The sequence below is a fragment of the Coturnix japonica genome, chromosome 7, assembly GCF_054131305.1.
Source record: "Coturnix japonica strain WE chromosome 7, WE-NBRP24, whole genome shotgun sequence".
NCBI lineage: Eukaryota > Metazoa > Chordata > Aves > Galliformes > Phasianidae > Coturnix > Coturnix japonica.
In genome coordinates this window covers 17,597,233-17,619,168 of record NC_140669.1, presented here as the reverse complement: position 1 = coordinate 17,619,168, position 21,936 = coordinate 17,597,233, and the positions used below count along the sequence as shown (strand labels likewise).

Genomic DNA, 21,936 nt, shown 5'->3' with positions numbered 1-21,936 from the left:
GTATGTACATAATAAATGGGAATATCAATGCATAGTTTTTAGCATAACATCTTGACTCCTCGATAATTATATCCGTTCGGAGCCTACGCAGAATTAGCCTGAATTGCATGGTAACTGCCGCTGCTTTAAAATTTTTAAAAATTACTCATAATTTTCCCAAAGATTACCAAGATCTCGAGTGCACAATGTCATCAGCGTAATGAAGAGTAAACATTTATGCTAATAATCTGCAATTTTTTTCATCAGCTATAAAGACAGAGGCTATATAGCAGAAAATTTCAGTCATATTCTGCGAGAGCGGAGCCGCGAAAAGGCTCCGCGCCCGGAGCGCGTTCCGCTCCGCGGATCTCAGCCCACGCCGCGCTCCCAGGACTCCATCCCGGCCCTCGGCCGCTCCTTCCCCCCCTTCTCTTCCCTCCGCAGCCCTCCGCCCGGCTCTCCCCTCCGCACCCCGCCGCCCGACCCGCGCTCGGCCGCCCGCCGGTGCCTCGGAGCGCCGCGCCCGGAGCCGGAGAGCCGCCGCCGCCGCCCCGGGGCCAGGTGAGTGCGCGCCGCAGCGGAAGGGCCGGGGCCGAGCGGGACTCCGAAGCGGGGTCGGGGCTGCGCTCCCCGCCGCACTCGGGGGTTGCGGGGCCGCGGAGCGCCCGGGAGGTGCCGCGGGGGGCGGGGGGAGGAGAGCGGCGGACACCGAGCCGTTCCCCCTGGGAGTCGCGGGGAGAGCTCGGGGCCGCTTTCCCCCCTCTTGTGCGGAGGGGTGCGGGGCTCGGACCCTCCGACCGTTCGCGGTTTCAGGGCCGCCCTGCGCTTTGCCGTCGGACTGACACCGCGGGCATTCGCGGGGCTTCGCGGAGACGCGAAGGGATTTTTTATTATTATTATCATTATTTTATTTTTTTTTTTCCTTTTCGGGTGGAAGATCTGAAAGAGGTATCCGTTGTTTGGCAGCGCCGCTCAGTCCGTCTTCATTACTTCAACATTGTGCATTTGCTAATTTGGAAGCCCCTTCCCATTGACAGCGCTGCTCCATACACCTGCAAGCAATTTGCAGCGCCGAATTGCGGGATGGCAGCTCGCACCTACCGCCTTTTTTTTTCTTCTTTTTTTTTTTTTTTTCTTTTTTTTTTTCCCCTTCGCTTTTCTCAATGCGCAGCAAATTTGGCTTTCAGTGCGTTATCTCTTTTGTTAATGCAAAAAGATTCCCTGGGCGAAAAAATTGCTCATAATTACCAGAGAGATGGGGAAACTGCATTAGAATAAATAAACCTGAAATTACTGTAATTATGTTGTGTTTGATGGGCTCGGCTTGTAATCAAGAAGAGAATACAGTGAAATGATGCTGACCCTCTTGGGTTTGCAGCTGTACGCTCACTTTGGGGTCTTTTTTCGCAGCAAAGAGTCATTTTGATCATCATTAAGCTGTGTGGAACCTATTTCCCGAGTGTTCCAAAATGAGGGGCGCTTTTTTTTTTTTCTTTTCTTTTTTTTCTTCTTTTTCTTTTCCCCCGACGAGAGAAAAAAAACCCACATCGCCAAATTACTCTCCGCCACTCGCAGCACCATCCGCGGGTCTGGGCGCGCGGGGCCATGGCCGCTAAAGGGACAATGGTAGAAACTGGGGCTTAATCATTGTAATGAGGTATTGTCTCAATAGAAGCACCTTCGGATCATTCCGAGTTTAATTAATATCGTCATTATGAATATCTCCGAATCAGATATGTGACGAACCCCTCGTCAGAGACGAGGCAGAATTAATGAGGCCCGAGTTGAGATTCGCGTACAATGAGAATAGACTCCAGACTCGGGACCGCCTCGTTGGGGCAGAGCTCCCCATTTCTGCGCTTGTGCCGTGACCGCGGCGTTGGGCCGCACCGTCTCGGAGCGCACCGCGGGATCGGCTCGGGCACTGCGCGGCCACGGGCTCCTGCCGCAGCTCCCGGTCCCGGTGCTCGGCGCTCCGGGGAAGGGCTCTTGGAGCCGGGCAGGGCCGCGCCGCGTGTGCGCTCTGTGAGTGGGGACGAGGCTCAAGCCCCGCAGTCCCGAAGCCCGGAGCAGCCCGTGGAGCGCTCTGTGGGCGCCCGTCGGTCCCACGTTGCGCGAACGGAGCCCTTTCGGGCCGGCCAACGAGACATGGACCACGCGGAGCTCTTTTTCCAAACCATAATTTTACTGTCTCAAAGAAACTTTATAACTTATGTACAAACGTTTGTGTTTTTTTTTTTTGTTTGTTTGTTTGTTTTCGTTTTTCTTTTCCTTCCCCAAATACAAAGCAATAAGTTAACATTCTCAATATAAAACTAAACTTTGACATATAGACACGAAACACAGCTGAGCTCAGGTATCACATCTTCCGAGGGTCACAAGAAAATGGCAAATCTCCGTACACAAAGCGTCATGTCGTACAGCCACACGAAACGGAAAACAGAGTTTAAAAAAAAAAAAAAGAAAGAAAGAAAAAAAAGAAAGAAAAAAAAAAAAGAAAAGGAAAGGAAAAGAAAAGGAAAAGAAAAAAGAAAAAGAGAAGAGAAAGAAAACAAAAAAGAAAAGCTAAATTTTGTGCAACATGTTTACAGAACAATAAGGATTAAGAATCAAATATGTACAGCGGGAGCTCCCGCGCTCCGGGACGGGCCCCGCACTGCGGAGCGAGGGGTGCGCGGTCCCCCCGCCGCCTCCGTGCCGTGTCCCCGCAGCGCTTCGCGGAGCCGCTCCGGGGCGGGGGGCGGTGCGCGGCCTTTGTTCGGCGCGGGGCGGTGCGCGGCGCTGGGGCCGGGGATCTCCACAGCAGCGAAGTAGAAAAGCGATGGGAAAAGTTACAAAGAGCGTCTTGCCGGGCGGCTTTCGCTTCTGGTTTTTGTTTTTTGCTTGGTTTTTTTTTTGGACGGGGAAACGGCACCGGGCGCTTTTGTCGGAACTGCTCGCTCCGCGGCCGGCCGCGCCCGGAGCTCCTCAGCGGTAATTCGGTCAATAAATAAGATCCCTTTCTTCCCCTTCGACAACGACAAAAAATATACAGATGGACGGGGAAAGAGACGGGAAACGCAGAGGGGAAGAAGCTCGGGACGCCGTACGGCCTCTGTCCCGCACCGCCGGGCCGCAGCCGTGACCCAAATCCCACACGCACAGACAGGGGGGCGGCCCCGATTGTCCTCCGGCCGCGCTCCGTCAGCTGCCGCCGGCGGGGACGCGCCGCGTCGCATCTGTGCCCGGAGCGGGAGGGCTCGGCCGGCTGCTGCCGCGTCTTTGTCCTCTTCTCCTTCCTCCTCCTCTCGGTTTTGTTTTTGTTTGCATTTTTTTTTCTTTTTTTTTCTTTTTTTTTTTTCTTTCCTTTTATTTTACTTTTTTCTTTTCTTTTCTTTTCTTTCTTTTTTTCTTTTTTTTTCTGTCCGTGATGATTTTTTTTTTTTTTTTAATTTTTTAATTTTTTTTCAGCTCGCGGCGGGGAAAAACGTGCTCGTGCTCACATAAGCTGCGGCTGCTGCATAGCTTCTTGGTGGGCCGACGGGTACCACGACGTGTAGCTGGGGATGTAGGTGCCGGCGCTGCCCGAGGACGCCTTCCCGGAGGCGGAGGAGGTGTTCCACACGGCGGGCACCGGGGGAGAGCCGCCGGACAGGGCCCGGCCGTTGCTCAGGGCTCCGCTCTCCAGTGCCGCCCCTCCCTGCTTCATCAGCTTCTTGAATTTGGAGCGCTTGTTCTGGAACCAGATCTTCACCTGCAACGGCAGCGCGGCACGGCTCAGCGCGGCCCGGACGGGCCCTCACCCCCTCCCTGCCCGCCCCGACGGGCCCCGGCCACCCTCGCCCCGCGGTGCCCCCGCGCCCCGGCCTCCCCCGCGCGTTGTCCCGCTCCCTCCGGCCTCGCCCTCCCCGCCACCCGCAGCCCGGCCGGGACCGGCCCCGCGGACGGGACGAGCGCTCCGCCTCGCGCGGCTTCGGTACGCGCGGCTCCGCCGGGCCGGTCCCGGGTCCGCGGGGCGCGGAGGGGCCGTACCTGAGTCTGGGTGAGTCCCAGAGAGGCCGCGAGCTCGGCTCTCTCGGGCAGGGCCAGGTACTGGGTTTGCTGGAACCTCCTGTTCAGAGCCTGCAGCTGCAAACTGGAATAAATAGTCCTGGGTTTGCGGATTTTTTTCCCTTTCCCATTAAAGCGAACTTCCCCTCCTTCTACCACAGTGCTTTTCTCCGATTCGGCCCCTACAACCACAAACGGTGCACAGTAAATAACAGTGATAACAGCGAGACAACGGCAATAACGGCGACGGTAACGGCGCAGCGCTCACGGCGACGGGGCGGCGGAGCGCCGCAGCGCCAACAAAGGCTCCGCGCGGCGGTGGCGGCCCCGGCTCCATCCCAGCAAAGTTTGCTATTTTTACCGGCTGCAGTCGAGGTTTAATTACCCTTAATTGCGTACATTGTTTATAGCGCTACGCAATAAATAATGACGGGGACCGCTCCGCGCGCAGCTGGGCTGGGTCCGCTCCGCTCGGCGCCCGCTCCCCGCGGCCCCGGCCCCGCCCGGCTCACACACACGGCGCTCCGCGATGCCGCCTCGCTCCCCCCCCGGCGGATCTGCTTCGCTCCGCGCCCCCCGCCCCCGGCACCTACCTGTCTCCTCCAGCCGGGGCTGGGCCAGGCCGGAGCTGTTGGGGTAGGGCTGCACTGAACTGATGTAGGGGTTGCCGGAGTGGCTGCTCACCGAGTTCACATAGGGGTAGCCCAGCGGTCGGGAGAAGGACGAAGCTGTGCTGTACGCGCTGTCGGGCTGCGAGTGGCCCGCGGAGTGTAAACAGTGCATGGAATAGTGTCCGTGGGACATGGGAGAAGGAGACATTTGCTGGCCGGGCGGCCCGAACTCCATAAAGACGGCCTTCCCCGAGACGGGGCTGTTTAGACTCTCAGGCATGGTGGTCATGGTCATTTCTCGCCGCTGGGTCTGTGTGTGTGCTCTCTCTTCAGCGTGCCTTTTGGGGGTCTGTTGTGTTTCTCAGGACGGGAAAGAACCCAATTTAAGCGGAACAGGGTTTTCACTTTCCATTCATAAGAAAATGGAGTTTGTCTCTTTGAAAAGTCTGAGCGTGATGCCGCTCATCTACACAAACTCGCCTAAAAGCTTTGACTCAGCCGAGCCGATGAATATTCATGAGCCGGCGGAGCTGATTGGTTCCCCGTCTTGCATAATCGCTTTGGATTGGTCCGAGCCGCTCGGGGCTCGCCCGGACCCCGGTGAGCGCGGAGAGCCGCGCCGGCAGCGCCGCGCCTCCCGGCCGCACGCCCCGACGGCACCGCCGGACGGCCGGGAGCTGCCGCGGCCGAGGCCGGGACCGGGAGGCATCGCCCCCGGCGCAGAGAGGAGCGCGGGGACGGCCCCGAGGCGCTCCGGAGCCGCTCCGGCCGCGGGCAGAGCCGCGCACGCCGCGCCGTGCCCGCTCCCCGCCGGGGTCCCGCCCGCCCTCGGGCCGCGCCCGCCCGGGCACCGCTCCGAACACGGGGGGGGACGGGAGCCCGGCGCGGGGGAACGCGGCTCGTCCCGCTCGGGCCGACGCGCGATTGAGCCGAGCACGCAAACTTCCGCGTGCGTGAGCAGGGAGCGAGGTGGGACTTGGGAGATCCTCCCCAGAAAGCCCGCGATGAATCCCAAATTACTTTGTTGGATAATTAGAAAGTGTCGGTAATTATTTCTTTCATAATTCAGCGGTGTGACTGTAACAGGAAAATGATCCCGCGAAAGTTCACACGTGCAGATGTATTCGTTACCGACTCATTTGATTAAATGCTAGTCTCAAGTGCTCGGCTCCCAGCTGAAGGCGGCCCCATTAGCATAACACTGATGTTTAATTTTCATACGCATAATTAGCCGTATATTGAACGCTAATAGCAACACGCGGCCTCCCAGCGCCGAGCACCGGGGCTGCGAGCCGGCCCGGCTGAACCTCCCCGCGCTCCGGGGCCGTCGGGGCACGCAGTGAGCGGGGCCGGGTCCCCGCGGTCAGACGCGGCCGGGCAGAGGGAGCCCCGAGGAACGCTCCGTTCCCTGCGCACACGGTCGGGCTGCCCGCCGGCGGGGCAGGGCGGAAGCGGGGCCCATGGCACAGCCCCGGCTCTGCTGGCAGATCTGACACGAAAGTGCCCTAATCTCCGCTCCTTTTTTTTTTTTTTTTTTTTCCTCTCATTAGTCGCTCTGTCGGTTTTAATTGCCCATTTCCTAACGCCTCTTTTACTTCCTCCCCCCTCATTTTTTATTTTGTTTTGTTTCGCATGCGATGCGTAAGGTTCATTCCCACCACCTCGCTGCGGACCGGTGCCCGGGGGCAGCAGCACGGCCCCACGCGGACCCCCCCGGCCATGTAAGTGACCGCCCGGGCCGGGGCCGCGGCTCCGCGCTGCGGGGGAGGCGGGATGGGAACGGACTGGGACGGGACCGACGTGATGGACGGGACGGTGCAGCGTCGGCACCGGGGGAGGCGGGCACGGTGGCCCTCGCCTTCCCGGGCTGGGAGCACGCGGCGGAATCTCGGTGCGACTGCGAAACGTGTTGGATGCGTAGTTTATTTTTACAGGTTTTAAGGTCTCCCAAACTAATCTAAGAGGGGATCGAGCTGAAAGGCTGCCCTGCGGTATAGGGAACGGGATGGGGGCTGGTCCTGCTTCTTAAAAAGATGCTGTTAGAAACAATTAGAGCTGACAGCTCGCCGTACTCTAGTGAAAACAAACGGTTCGGGGAGCGAGAACCAGCGGCCGCCCCGCCCGGCCCGGCCTGCCCCAGCAGCGGCCCCGCAGCTCCGCCCGGGACGCCCTCGCCGCACGGCCGCTCCGTCGGGCCGATTCCGAGAGGCGCAGAGCAAACCCTCCCCCCGGGCCGAACCCCTCCGTCTGTGCCAAGCGCTCCCGGCGCGTAGTGCCCCGTTACGCACCGTGCGCGGCGCTGAGCTGCCGTTATCCGTCTCCAGAATAGCGCGCTCTGCGTCTCGTTTTTAATCCTTTCTCGTGCGGCGTAGAGAGAAACGGGCCGGGGTAGGAACGGCATTGCTGCTGCAGAACCGCGGGGCAAGGGCCGCGGCCTGCGCCCCCCCCCCCCCCTCCGCCACGCCCGGAAACTTTTATTTCCGTCTCGGCAGAAGTTCCAGTCCCGCTCATCGGGGGCGCTGAGGGCAGAGCGGCCGCACTTGCCCTGCGACGGGATCCCCGCGCTGCTCCACCGCGGAGCGCGGCCGCGTCCTCCGCGTGTCCCGCACGGCGCTCTGCCCCTCTCACCCCCAGCCGGACCCTTCCCCCAGCGGGCTGAGGCTGAGCCGCCGCTGCCAGAAAGCAAGAGGCTTTTATTCAACACTCACCGGGTACCGCGCGGAGCACCGCGCCCGGAGCGAGCTCCCGGGCCCCATCCTGTGTCCCCTCAGACGGCACTCAGTGCCCCCAGAACCACCCGGAGCTCAGCACCGTCCCTGCGGAGCAGGGGACTCCCAAAACACACCGAGCCCTCCACTCCCCGCTGCGTCCTTAGGCTTCTCCCGGCACCTTAGAGAGGATTTCTGCTCCCTCCGAGGTAATGACGACGGTGTGCTCGAACTGTGCTGATCTGCAACGCACAGCGAGCAGTTAGCAGAGGGGCAGTGCGGCCCCAGCACGCCTGTAGGACTCACCCGAGGGTTTCAGCTGCCAGTGCTCAGCTCCGCCGCTCGGGAAACAACAAAATCGGGCACCTTTTATTGTCTACCGAAATTGCGGTCCATTTGTCCTTCAGAATCTTAAATTCGGGGGAGCCCTCCATTATTATTGGCTCTGGAACAAGAAAAAAAACGCCAGAAGTGAGCAGCGCTGCTGCGGGTGGGGGGGGGGGTCGGCGACAGCTCCCACCCGAGCTCCGAACCGCGCTGCCCCACCGGGGCCGCACCGGGGGGAGATGCAGCGCTGCAGTGTGGGGAAGGTGCCCGCTCCGCTTTTGTAGCAGCAGGGAATTTCGTTCGAGCTTTCATTAAGACTCCGTGGTAATAATCAGAACACCTAACGCGCTTATAAGTAGCAGATAGCTCAACATATCTGATTTAAAACAAAAAACAAAACAAAACAAAACCCCAAAACAATACAAAAACCCAACAAAAACAGACTTAAAATGTTCAATTCAACTAGCAAAACAACGGTTTCCTGATTCGGCTCTAATTGCCGCGCTGGGATGAAGGGCAGCCGGCACTGCACTGTGCGCGCTCGCGTTGTGGGGCGGCTCTCACGAACCGCGAGCCGCCGGCCCGGCCCGGAGCATCTCAGCCGGCAGCGGGGCACGGCCGGGCTCTGCTGTCTGAGCACCGCTACAGCCGCCGGCCGCAGCCGCACTGCCAAAACGACGCGCCAGGTCCGCCGCTTAATAAGATTTACGTTCAGTTTTTTCCTCCCCAAATTCGTGCCAGCCCGGAGCTGTGTCGCACTACTGATCCCTCAGTGCATTTTGTAGAATAACATTGGAATCTGTTTCCCAGGGGCCAGTGTCACCGCCGTCCCCGTTGCTGAAGGGACATTTCTCTACTCAAAGAAACGGCACGGAACTGGGTTGTTGTGTGTGCGCTTTTTTAAAGACAAACATAGAATACATTCACTAACCTATTGTGAACGCCATTCCCTCCTCCATTAACAAATCACTGTCATTGGCTAGAAAAGAAAATAAAAACGCTTTTATAGTTGTTGTCTCTTTTCACCTTTTCTTTTTTTTTTTTTTTTTTTTTTTTTTTTTTTTTTTTTTGGTAGCAGCGCCCAGCACTCGCTTTCAGAACCCATTCTGGCTCACAGGTGCCGCGCACGCCGGCCCGGACCAAAGACCTGATCCAAATGTCCGTTTTCATTGTCCCCGCGGCCCGCCCCGCCGCCCTCCGCCCCCACCGGGGCTCCCCCACTCCCGCCGCCGTTTTTCCCCCCAGCCCCGACGGCTCCTCGGATCCCGGGACACGACCAGGAGGATCACCCGCAGAGATTCCCCCCGGGCTCGGATTGCACCTCTGCCGCCGGAGCCCTCTCAGCGGGAGGAGACGGTGCTCAGGTCGGGGGCCGCTTACCGTGGTGCCACACCTCCGGGTGCCCATGGAAGTACGACCCGATGCCGTGGCCGACGAAGAAGGGGCACACCTGGAAGCCACCCCGCTGTGCCACAGTGCTGCAGGGCAAAGAGGACACGGTTAGTGAGCATGGCCTGACCACACCACGTCTGTATCACCACCAGCAGCACCCAGCGCGGGGCCGCTGCTGGTTTTGAAAGAGAGCAGCCATCGCATAACCATCCTTAGGTTTCAGAGTGAACAGGCCCACCAGAACAGAGCACAGTGCAGTGCAGTCCCTGCTGCCTGCAGAGCCCCGCTGCGTGCACCTGCGGCCTGCACTAGTGGGGAGGGAAGCACCAAGCTGTTCCCTTCCAAAATACTGCAAACATCCAGTACCAAAATGTACTGCAACTCCAGAAAATCAGTTCATGCTATAACGAACAATGTATTTCTACCGAACCTGTCAGCACAGTCCCCAAACCAAATCATCATAATTACAGCACTTCAGTTCTGCTGGGAAGATCTGTCCGGTCCTTCACAGACTCTCAAAAAGAGCACCTTCTAGAGAGACAGATGTCCTGTCTGCAGGAACAGAGCCTGACCCCAGGCCTATTCCATGTCAGGAAATCAAAATCCCACCCTGATGTCCAAAGCTGGGGACCCAGAGGCCTGGCAGTGCCCTGTGGTGCAGGCCAGGCTCTGCCAGCAGGCCTCTCCTCAGTACTGACCCAGACAGCTCAGCCGGCAGAGCCAGCCCTATCCCAAAAGAAGATCTGGGACACCTGAGGAGGAGAGCAAGTGCCAGGGGAGCTGCTCCTGAGGACCATCCCATAGCATGACCAGAGCAAACAGGAGCACAGGAGCAGGACAGGAGGCACTCTGTCTGTAAAGATTTTGTCTACAAGCCTAAAAGCTTCATTTGTTCATTTAAGATTAAGGTGGGCCCTTCACATTTCAGGTTTGCTTGTAGTGGCAGCTGAACAAATGTGCCTGCTGCCTCAATGCCATCACATTTCTATCTGGAGAAGACTGGAAATACATGTTTAGCTGTCCTCAAATTCCTAATTTCTGGCAAAGAGGGATACTAATCTGGTTAGAAATCGGGCTTCAATTTGTGGCATCCAAGGTCCAGAGCTTGATGTTATATATAGGTGATGTGGAAAAAAAAGCCAACACGTGATGGTTTCTGCTGTGAGAGGTCCCAGCATTGAGGGAAGTCCATGCCCCCCACTGTGCCAGCCAGCCTGGGTCACGGCTGGGGCTGGCTGTGACACTGCTGAGGGCCAAAGAAGATCAGAGAGGAATCACAAAGTCAGACTACTCAAAAACATACACAAAACGAAATGGAAGGTCTCCGGTGACCCAGCCTACAGCAATGCAGATAATGGTTCCCAGACGGGGGAAGCGATTCCCTTAGGAGAGATGGGAGGCCTGACAAGCACCACACTGTGAGCTGCCCCTTCTCCTTCACAGGGCTTCACAGGGAGTGCAAATGGCCCCACCAGCCGCTTTGAGGCTGTGCCCTGTGCCCAGCCCTGCTGATCAAGGGCACCTGGGGCACTGGTGAGGCAATGTTCCCTCTTATTGCCCTGAAAGAAGTGGTTCTTGTGCACGGCAGTGGTGGATTCTGCCACTCCCTTGCCCAAGAGATCAAAAACATAAGAACTTGGGTGGCTGGGATCAAAACAGGGGATGCTGGAATCAAGACAGGAGATGTGGAACTCACAAGCCATGAGACCTGCACTGACAAGCATCTGTGCTCCCCTGCCTTCCCACTGGAGCTTGTCTACAAGATGACTTGGTGTTCTTTAATTAAAAATGAAGTGTGACCAATGAACCTGACACGACACACAGAAAATCTGCGGAGAAAATAAGCTACAGTTATACAACTTGGTCACATTCAGTCCAGTTTTAACATTGTGCTTCAGAAGCTCTATATGGGGAATTTCAAAGCACTCCACAGCTACCAGCTTCACTTCAGAGTACTGAGAAAGCCCACAGTCACACCCACACAGGCACTGTGAAACCCCTGCTCCCATCATGAAGGAGGCTGCCAGCCCTGCTGCAGCCTGCTAGGGCCGTTCTGTCAGCACCAGTGTGCTGCTCGCACAGGGAGGACTGAGTGAACTGCCAGTCTTGGCCATCCCCCTGCCCACCAGCGTCTGGGGCTGTAGGACCTGGATAAGAAGCCAGGATGGTACAGAACGGGGCATCCTGCCTGCCTTTGCCATTTGCAGCTGACAGGAGCTCAGTGTTTTGGACTGGCTGCCTCAATGCCAGCAATGGCCTTTCTCTCCAGCTCTCCCTGGAGGGCAGCCCCAGAGGATTACAGGCCCTGCGCTGTGTAGACACAGCTGAAGTGGCATTGGCTGCGGGTGGGACAGGAAAGCAGGAGACAGGCAGGGCTGAGGGGAAGGAGAGTGGCAGCGTGGGGCTGAGGCACGGGGCTGCCTCCCCTCAGCCAGGGCACAGTACAGCCCTGCCAGTGCCTGCAGACAGCATGGACACACTGTGTTGGCAGCACAAAAGAAACATAGGGATTCTTCACCACAACCATTGTTAAAAATACCCATTGATAACATTCACCATTATGCATTTTATTCTTGGAGCCATGTAGCACGCTTGGGCAGAGGTGAATTGGTCAGGATTAAAAGCATAATCATTTAATGAGCCCAGTACTTGATTTCATGTTTTGCTGCAGAGCGGTACAGCCCAGCGGCTGCAGTCGAGTACCTGCAGGGCTGCTCCTCTGTGGCAGGTGGCAAAATGCCCGCACCGGGATGGAACAGCAGTAGCTGAGCTTGAAGGGGAGGGTCAGTGAGGGCAGCTCATGGGCTGAGCCCCCGTGTGCTGCCATTGTGCTCCTGATGGGATGGCAGAGCTGGGCATCAGCTCCTTCTCTACCAGATGGCATCTACCTAACCCCTGCTAGAGGAGGGATGAGTGTGGAGATGTGCTGCAGCCCAACAAACTGCAACAGCACAGCAACAGGCACGGCCACATTTCTGTGAGCTCTCCTTAGGGCTCTGCCCACCCTGAATGAAGTTTTTGGGTGTATGGGGCAAATCTCTCCCACTGAGAGGCTGAAAAGCAAGTTGGCAGGACTTCCTTATAGGACTGGTCCTGTGCCTCCAACAGAGCCCCAGCGAGCATCCAGGAGTAAATAGGCATCCCAGCTCCAGAGCAAACAACATGCACTCTCTCAGGACTGGGACTCCCATTCTGGGACTAAAATATTCCAAACCTACACTGCCTTTTCTTTCTACTGGATTCTGTTCCTTTTTCTGCAAGTCAGGTCTGGTCTGCTACTCTAAGCCCTCACTAAGGAAACAAAGCAAATCAAACCCTGCTTTGGGCCTGGCCAGCATCCTGCACTGCAACCTGGGCTGAGAATGATGGGGAAACCATTCCCAGCTACAGGCATTTCTCCCAGTGCTTGCACCTCTCCCCAGAGCCAGAACTTCACCACCTGCAGCCTTGCAGAGCAGCATGACCAACCCTACACACAGAATGGTCTGTCCCACAGCAGTGAGCAGTGAGCCTCCTTGGAAAACACTGGGAGATAACAGATCTGCGAGCACTGCTTTCTTATTCAGGGACATGCATGCACATATCTTTTTTAAAGTTAAAAGTAATCAGGCATTTCTTACACATGTTGTTAGAAAAATGCCCACCAATGGGCATCATTGCTTTCTTCCTTCCTTTCTTTTTTTTCCCTAAATCTTGAAATCAGTATCAGCCTAAATTAGATTTGCACATGGTAAAAAATGTTTACTTTCAGTAGAACCATATTAACTAATTTGAGAAAATAACGAACTTTGACTGGGAAAATATTATAGTATTTTTCACTTAAATGCTAATCCTAGACTGAGGGAACTCACAAGTTCAGGGATTCCCCATAATGACAATAAATGTTGAGGTATAATTAGTAATATTTTTGAAAGCCAACAATTGTTTCTTGAAAGAAAGGTACATTTTAGTTTCAAACTGGAACACAAATTACTGTATTTTTCTTACAATAGTGTTGAACTTTTATTTGAGGTTCTCTGTTTCTGAAAGCAGACATGATGGATTGAAATAAAAGATAATTTATTGCAATGCTTACTTTCAAGTGCAGAGAGAAGCAGTGTAATTGTAATTTACTGTAGCTGTCAAGGAAAATCTATCACAGATGACATTAAAATGACTTATTTTGCCTGAGCCACTTATTGTTTAAATGTGCATAATCTGATAGAAACAGATTTTTTTAAAATCTGCTTTATATTGTTCTAAATTAATATCAAAACATATACTTAGGAGTTAAACATTTTAAACCATTTATTAATACTTTCCTCACTACTATTTTTTCCTAGGAGTTGGAAATTGGTTCATTTAACAATATCACGTTTGTGTTTTCTAGCTCCGTACACCCACAACAGTTCCACATATCTAAGCTCAGTGGCTAAAAAGTAGATAGACTTCAAACCAGGTTTGTTTCTATCGTCTGAAAGAGAAATGCCACTAGTGGTAGAAGGAAATGGGAATACAGGGCCTAATTCTGTTCCCACTGGGGCTGACTGAGAGTTTTGCCACCATCTTCACTAGGAACATGTTAGCAAAGATTCCCATTCTTCCTGCCGGAGTAACTCCTGAATCCATGTAACCTTGTTTTTGCAACTCCTAGGCGATGGGACACAGAACTGCTGCCTATGAAACACTGTTTCAGCTTCTGAGCTTCCACAACAAAAAATATGTTATGATGCAAGCTGATTTCCGTAATACAATTGTTTCTAAGCCATTTATAGGAAGCAAATATTCTGATTTTTGGTGCCTAAGATACATTCTTGAGCACCTTTACAGAAAATATGGGTGAAAGGCACCTAGACATATCTCCATTCCAATGGGCCTAAACGTTCTCAGGTGTTCACAGTCTCTAAGTCTCCCAAAACAGAAGACTTTGATAGATGGATGCAAACACAGAAAGCCGAGTAACCAGAAACACACAGCTTCACCCAGCGTCTTTCAGCAGAGGCGCTGTTAAAGGGGTTCTGAACAAACCAGCACATTTAAATCATCCACACTGCAAAATCTTGAAAAATAGAGTTAACGATCTGCTCTTTCATATGTAGGATTGGACATCTACTGGCTTTGATTCATCTGCTTTTAGAGGGAGCACTGCCGATTATATTTACACTGCAAGTAAACTGACCTCCATAACAGCACAGTAAAAATTCAATGTCACATTCAATTCTGTTCTTTCTTTCTTAATCATTCTTATTTTTTTTCTTTTTTCTTCTTCTTCTTCTTCTTCTTCTTTTTTTTTTTTTTTTAAATACAGCTAGAATTAATGTAGTGAATCTGTAATGAAATGCATTATCCTGCATGGAGATTTATCAGATTTTCCAATTGAATGCCATGCTTTGCTCGCACTAGCTGGAGTTCACCTGCATGTTGGTGTGGCGTGTGGCTCCTTTTTGTAAAGAGTTAAGTTGAACACAAAAAAAGGGAACAAAGGTCAGCACCCAGCCGCCACTTGAATGTGAGATTTTTCTTTTTATTCCCCTTGATGTATACTAGGCTCTGTGTTATTAGTCTTAATGATGGAAAATTGTAGTGTTGATACAAATCTTTTTTTCAAAGTAGTAGGCGGGAGCTCCATTTGTTAGTAAGTTTTTTTGTGACTAAAAGCCATGGACAGTACATTTATGTAGCAGTAAAAGGCCTAGATGCTCTTTCCATAGCAGAGCTAATTATTCCTACTGTGACCTTACTGATCTACCCTGTTCCTAGTACATCTCATCTGCACGCCTGTTCCTCTGTGTAGATGGTGTCAGAGAATATGAAAAACCCTATAATGAAACCATTTTCATGATGGAGAAAGGCTACTGGAGTTGCACTTGCTACAAAGAGGCTCAATTATATGAGTAATTGTGATAATTTTCTACATTCATAGCCTTCAATGGGGAAAAAAGAATGAGAGCCACAAAGGAAAATTACTTTAACAAGAAAGTACAGAGAGTAAAAATGGAAGAAGAGACAAAAAGGGGGAAAAAATAACCAGAAAAAAAAAAAAGTTTAAAAAATAGATCTGGAGGGAGGAATAGCAAGACAGGGAGAACAACAGAAATGCTCAAAAAGCCTATGTGCAGCTGTGTTGCACAATTAAATTGAATTTTTTTTTCTGCAGTTGATGAATGTGACTACTGCAAATGTGCCTCTGTAGTTAGCTATCATTTGTTGTTCCGTGACAGGAAAAGGATAATTACCTCTCAGAGAGAATCAAAGGCTGACATGCCCTTTAGACACAGCCATGAATGCAGAGCTCGATAGAATGCTTGAATAAGAATCTAGTGTTCTGTGCCCCCTTCTACTCAAGAATAAATTTTGTTAAAATGCAAGAGCACCACCAGTAAATTTGTTGAACCCTAGGTGTTCAAAAATATGAGGTGCATCTATCGACTCATCCCATTTGCAAAAATAAAACTACATTTTGAATTCACTTCTATTATATTCATGGACAGTAAGATAGTGAGATATGCATTAAATTTCTTTTCCCAGTAGGGGTCTGATTCAACATTTCCTATGAAAGAACAGAAAGACACTATCCTTTTTCTCCAGGCTAGTTAGCCTATAATTTAAAACTGTCAAAAACACAATTTTATACAAAGTCTTCAATAAAAGCTTCTCAGATATAACCCAAAGAGGTTTTACTAAAGTTTGATTCAGACTCTGTTACAATATTTTTAAAGCTATAAACACATCTGACTGATATTTTGCCGTTTGCTTTTTTTCCTTAAAGTATCTGAAGATTTACAAAGAAAAAAAAAAGCAGCATCCTTTCAAGGTGAATAAGCCTTGCAGCTTTTAAGTAATCGCAACATATTCAATAGGATGCCAGGACCATTAACAGCCCAATGAAGTATTGCTTAATGAAATGTATACAGTATGTGTCTTTTTAATTATTATTATTTTTTTTTGCAAACATTTTAAAATGATCTATAGGCACCTAAAAAAAATGAGCACAATTTTATTCTAAACTGCTAGAAGAAGAGCCACGAGTGATGGCTAGAACAGATGCAAAACAGGGATAAATCTCTTAATGTGAGCTTTCTTCCCTATGACGTTAGTATGCGCTGCTCTTTGTAAGATAAGAAGCTCTCGAGTTAAATATTTTCGTGCTTTTTAAACAAAGAGACTTATTTATGTTGACTAACTCCTTTGTAACATTCGTTAATGCTATACAATGAAAACAGGGGCTTCTAACTTTCTTACATCATTAGACAGACGAGGTACAGTTTCACAAACAAATGGAAAAAAAAAACCAACCAAAAACCTCACCACAGACTACATCTGTTAATATAAGTCTACCTTATGAATATCTTTGATTCTTTCCTCAGTTATCTTTGCTGAGCCCGGTGTAACTCACTTAAAAAAAAATATATATATATAAAAAAATCCCCCGTACCCAAGGAACAACATTATAGCTTGGCAGTTCACATACTGATATCAGACTGAAATGATGGTTTTGAATCATAAAACATGTCATCAGCTTTATACCAAACCTCCAATAACCTTTGTCCCACTTGCCAGCCCTCCCTTTACTTGTCAATATAAGGCTTACCTGATTGTGTTTCCGATTACAGAGAAGGGAGCCCCTGGTCTGCAAGCTGCAATTGCTTCATCTCTACATTTCCTGGCAACCTCCACTAACTTTTGACCAGATTTATCCACACTGCCCACCAAAAAGGTTTCAGAAGTGTCACCATGGTAGCCATTGTAATACACCTAAACACATGCAGAAATGTAAAGACAGTTTCTTGTTTCGCATCCAGAAACAAAACAGATCATCTAAACTAAATCTGTTCTTTCTAGGAACGAGCTACATTTTGCAACAGATAGGTCACCTGTAGGCTGCACGTGCGAGAATGAGACCAGAAATGCAAAACACCGGAGGGAGGAAAAAAAGAAAGCACGAAAGACTGCAAGGTGCATAAGGGTTGCCAATTAAAAACACGACACATGCAGAAGTTGTGCGTGATCGCCTAGCAGAGCACAGGAGGACACATGGATGATGGGATGGGAGTATGCCAGAAGCTAGCAGGGGGCCATGGGGTCACTCAGGGCCAACAGGGTCCCTAGGCCGGGATGGGGAGAGCTGCCAGCCCATCAGCAGTGGTTGGGAGACCTATCCCCATGCCCCCACACCAGTATGGTGAGGTTCTGCACAGGCAGAAGGTGCAGCAACCTGTTGTACTAATGACCTGCTGGCTTTCTGTATGGTTGTTTTTTTGACATTTCATAGACTCAGACCTCAGCTCTTCCCTCTCAGGCAGAGTTCTGCAGCGTGGTGTGGAAAGGGGTTTTGCAGCTCTGCAGCACAGCGGGAGGCACACAACTGTGGGAGCAAGCCAAATTTCCCTACCAAAAGACAAATTGTAATGCAGCACAGTTTTGATCTTCTAAAACATTTTTTTCCCCAAACAGTGGACAACTATCCTCCTGGGACTAATGACTCACCAAGACTGAAGCACTGAACTTTTGCCACTTGCAGGCTATTTGTGAAAGACACAGACTCACATTCCTTTTGGTCAATTGCAAATGGAAAAAAAAAAATAAATTGGCTACAGACGGTTTATCTCAGGGCCAGGTTTGTGTTGGGGGGGAGATGTAAAGAAAATGCAGGCAGCTGCCGGCACACAGCACTGCACAGGACAGTGAATGGCAGCGAGGATCCAACTTTGCAGTCCTCCCAGCGCACACCTCCCTCTGCCAGCTGGAGCTGCTGCTAGATGTGCTTTTACAATTTAATGCCTGTTGGAGAGGTTTCACTCCAGCCAGTTCGTATGTAAGCCAAATGAGTTCAGTTGTAGCTCTAGCAAGTACGGCGTTAAAAACCAAACAAAAACATTACACTTCATCATCCCGGAGAAATGAGTACAGATCTAAAACACTGCAGAGCTTAAAAATAATTGCATTTACAGCTGGCCATCAACTGCAATTATGTATTTTTAACATTAATAAACTACAACCACAGCAACTGTAACATACTAATTCCTTAAAAGTCAATGAAAGATTTGAGTTGTAAGAAGCTTTACCTGCCAATAGCTGGCTGGAAATTGTGCAGTGCTGACAGTTCACCGATGCATAATGCTTCTGTTTCTACACTTAAATACATTCTAAAGGCTACACGATGAAGCCAATAAATTTTGTATTTCACCTATGAAATTCTACCATCTTAATTGTGCAAAAATAGATTTTTTTCTTCAAATAATTTGTACGTCGTGCAAAGTGTTTATAGTTAATAACCAGAATATTATTTAATCATTTTATAGAACCTGTATGCAATTATAAACAATTTGTTGTGGCGTATTTACTTTGATTTTTACACCGTTCCCCTGTGAAACATCCCAATTTTGCTCATTAAAAATAAATTAAAAAATCAATTAGCAACACTGCAAAGTAATATTTCTTTCTTGAATTGTTTGGAACCGAACAGTTCTCAAACACAGCACAGTTCAGTTTCATACGGTATAAAATGTTTTCAAAGACAATTAGCAATTCCTACCCTTGTAGGAATCTTCACATTCAAGGGAACTTTGAGATTTATTTTGTTTTTTGAGGGTAAACAGAACACAGTAAGAATATATTTTCCAAAAGACCACTAATTGTTGTGCATCTGTTGTAAAGCAGGGTGGAAAAGATGCAAACCCCACATTAATATAAAAATATCTGGGTTAGTATATCATGGAAAGGATCTGTGATATGAATCTGAACAGTTGTGTTTCTGTCTAAATCTAAGGAGTTGTTATTATTATCCTGACAGATGAAATAACAGTAACAAAACTGCCCAATGGACCTGAATGAGTTACGAAGAAATGAGACGTTAAATCCTTGGCTGCTGTGAGCTGACCTGGTCTAGTAAAATCAGCAAATCTACACCAGTTCACCACAGTAAAAAAATAGGACCAAAACATACTGTAAAAATGAAAGATCACACTGTGTGAAGCTGGCAGTCAGAATTCTACAATTAGAAAGTATGGAGATAGGGAAGAAATGACAAGGAAAAAAATCCCCAGAACAACGCAGTTCTGGATCTGATGTGTACCACAGGAAAAGGTCAGTGACCCTTAATGTTCATAGGAAAAGTGATTTAAAAGCTGGAATCTCATGTTCAGAGGTAAGTACAACTGAGATTTCTTCACTTCTACTGGTATGAAATTTGGGCCCAAGAAAAACAGTATTAAGTTATCAAGAGTTTTTCAATGATTAAAAAAACTCATTCCTATGGTGCTCCTTTGTGTGCCACATATTGCAAAATAAAGGCAGAATTCAAAAGACATCTGCATCCATATTAAAAATAAACACCACTTTGGGAAAATAAAAACGTGCAGCGAAATGACAAAAAGCTTCTGCAAGGCACAAATACACTGTGCTGCCTATATGAAATGAGAATTAAGTTCCAGTTTCCGTATTTTCCTGCTCCCACAAAAATCCAGCCGGTGTTTATTTAAGTAGCTGTAATTGACCATTCTCTGGAAATATTAAGTCACGGTTATATCACACTATTTCTGTTTCTGTGCAAAAGGTTCAGGGCTTTTATACCAGAAATGGAACACAACACTACCTTCGGGGATTTTAATAAATGTAGGGAACACTGCTAGCAAAAGAGTTGCTGTCCAAATAGACTGACATACACAGGCCAATGTAGCCTCTAATGACAGAGTAAGATAATGACAGGCCCCACTCAAAATCAGCAGGAAGAGGAAGATCAATCTTGGCAGAGTGAAGGAAAAATGCTGGCTTTCTTCATGTTAGCTCATCTCATACATATCTATCTTCAGCTGCTGCCCAGTACTGCGGTGCTCTGCATTAACTACACAGTGGATCAATAACAATTACACCTTCTCAGAAACATGACACATAGCAGGATTGGGTTGACATTTCACTTAGGCCAACATTGATCTCAGTGCATCTGATTCCAGTCCTAAATTCAAGTCAGGCCTGGGTCTAGCTGGAATAAACACACAGTTAAAAACAAAAAAGGAAACCAGCTGCTTGTGCCTTGCCTTAGAAGTAAACAGCACATCCATCTGTGCGCTCCCCATCTCCCATCCACTATTCTTCCTGTTGCTACCAGGAACTCTAAAGTTGATCAAAGACTATTTTTTATATGAATTACTCACCGTGACATCAATGTTGATAATATCTCCATCCTGAAGAGGTCGACTGAAACAAAAACAGAAAGGAGAAAAATAATGGTGACAGACAGTTCCCAACAAAGGGAACATAAGAATAAACACCTAATGACACATACATAAAATCAGAGGGTAGAGATTTTGTGACGGAGGAAGGCAAAGGAAAACAGAATAACCATTTTTAACGTTCAGCTCTGACTACTTTGAGAACAAGTGTAGTTGAATATAAAATAATGAGAAACAACTAGCGGGAAAATATATCAACATCTGAAAAATCCACTATTATGTTTATTCTTTTTCTCTCACTAGGGTTTGTATTTTACTTTGTGAGTAGCTGAATGTGTTGCAAATGATGATAATAAAAAAACACATAGACTCAAATATATTTATTCCTTACCCTACACTTATTTCACTGGAGAAAAAAAAATCAGAATTGTTCTCTGTACTGTTTATTTATTTATTTATTTTTATTTACCACACACTGAACTCTAAAGGCACTATGCTGATTTGTTTTGTTTTTTTTTCCCCAATATCTGGGCAAATAGGATATCATTACTGCTGTTCTCCTTCAAATACGCTTCTATAGCATCTATCAGCATCGTGCAGTAAGATGATATGCATCTGCAATACATCTACATGTGACATACAGTTAAGCTGAAATACGTTCAGTATTAAACACAATTTATTAACTTCAGTTCAACATTTTCATTCCTGGTAGTAAAATATATATATTACTGGGGAAATACCTGTCAGGAATACCATGACATACCACGTTGTTTACAGAAGTACAAACAGATTTTGGAAAACCTCCATAGCCCAGAGGTGAAGGATAGGCATTCTGTCTGATTATTTCATGATGAACAATGGAATCTATTTCTTCAGTTGTCATGCCAACCTGAAATATCAAAAATAACATTCAGTTAAAAAAGCAATGCTAGCTTCTCATATTTACGGAATGTGATTGCAGCCAAACATTTCAATGAAATCTTGGGTGTTTCAAATTCACTGCTCTGATACAAGACATGAAACTCTGATACACTTTATTGACATACTGGACTATTTTTTAAAGAGCACAAGGTTTTAGACCGAGGATGCAGTAGAAACAAGCATTCAAAGGCTCTTAAAAAACCTAAAATATGCTCTACTTCCTTCCAGTCCTTTTTTCCACATTTCCTCTCAGAGACACCGATTTTCCATGGCATCTGGTTTCAGTAGCTGCTACAGAAATGGTTTTCATGCTTCCAGCCCTTTGAAACATACTACTTTCCCCTTTTCTTTGTAAAATAAATGATATTAATTCTTTTTAACTACCTAGTCCATATACCATTATGCACTTGCACATTTTATGAAATAGTTCTGAGTATCCCTTCACGTTGTAAAACACCTAAATATTTGAGTTCGTATCTTGTATTTTACTTCAAATTGCCACAGGTTGGATGGCCACAGTGAATCTACACGCGCTTATCCATCATTTTTTGGAATTTTCACTTTTATGCTTGATGCTTTCTGGAGTCATCTTTTACTCATAATTTTACATACTAAAAAACAACTCATAAATTCAGCTGTATTCTGAGAAGCTGTGGAATGGAAAACAAACATGCTTAAAATACTGTTCTTCTAGATTTTCTTTTGGATCAACTCTGTCTTGAAATGGTTAGAGCTGAAATTTGAGATTTGGTAGGGAAACCTCCCTCCTTAAGAAGAAGTGCCTTTGAGGGTTCCTGTGCAAATTGATTTTGATTTGAA

At 48.8% G+C, this 21,936-nt stretch overlaps 2 protein-coding genes and 1 long non-coding RNA gene across 11 annotated transcripts in view; 1 reads left to right on the top strand and 2 right to left on the bottom strand.

Moving 5' to 3' along the window:
• The first annotated feature begins 280 nt into the window (after positions 1-280).
• On the top strand, positions 281-18,445 carry LOC116653671 (uncharacterized). Its single transcript, XR_014947974.1, has 3 exons — positions 281-540; positions 16,868-16,981; positions 17,480-18,445. It is a non-coding gene; the product is annotated as an uncharacterized LOC116653671 (long non-coding RNA).
• DLX1 (distal-less homeobox 1) lies at positions 2,144-5,101 on the bottom strand. The gene is made up of 3 exons (XM_015868538.3): positions 4,602-5,101; positions 3,991-4,190; positions 2,144-3,712 (listed from the first exon to the last, which is right to left on the bottom strand). The coding sequence occupies exons 1-3, from the start codon at positions 4,912-4,914 to the stop codon at positions 3,458-3,460; spliced, it is 768 nt and encodes a 255-aa protein (XP_015724024.1). The 5' UTR covers positions 4,915-5,101; the 3' UTR covers positions 2,144-3,457.
• Positions 7,293-21,936, bottom strand: part of METAP1D (methionyl aminopeptidase type 1D, mitochondrial) — a 41,399-nt gene continuing 26,755 nt past the window's right edge. For 7 of the 9 annotated variants that reach the window (XM_015868535.3, XM_085552539.1, XM_032445849.2 and 4 more), the window contains exons 4-10: positions 20,937-21,085; positions 20,179-20,221; positions 16,617-16,780; positions 9,035-9,132; positions 8,586-8,633; positions 7,694-7,772; positions 7,293-7,569 (exon numbers count right to left, since the gene is read on the bottom strand). In XM_015868535.3, the coding sequence (XP_015724021.1) occupies positions 7,491-7,569; positions 7,694-7,772; positions 8,586-8,633; positions 9,035-9,132; positions 16,617-16,780; positions 20,179-20,221; positions 20,937-21,085 (660 nt within the window). In that variant the 3' untranslated portion in view covers positions 7,293-7,490. Of the gene's footprint in view, positions 7,570-7,693; positions 7,773-8,585; positions 8,634-9,034; positions 9,133-16,616; positions 16,781-20,178; positions 20,222-20,936; positions 21,086-21,936 lie in introns of those variants that run through there. The other 2 variants (XR_014947968.1, XM_085552540.1) reach the window with 2 other exon arrangements.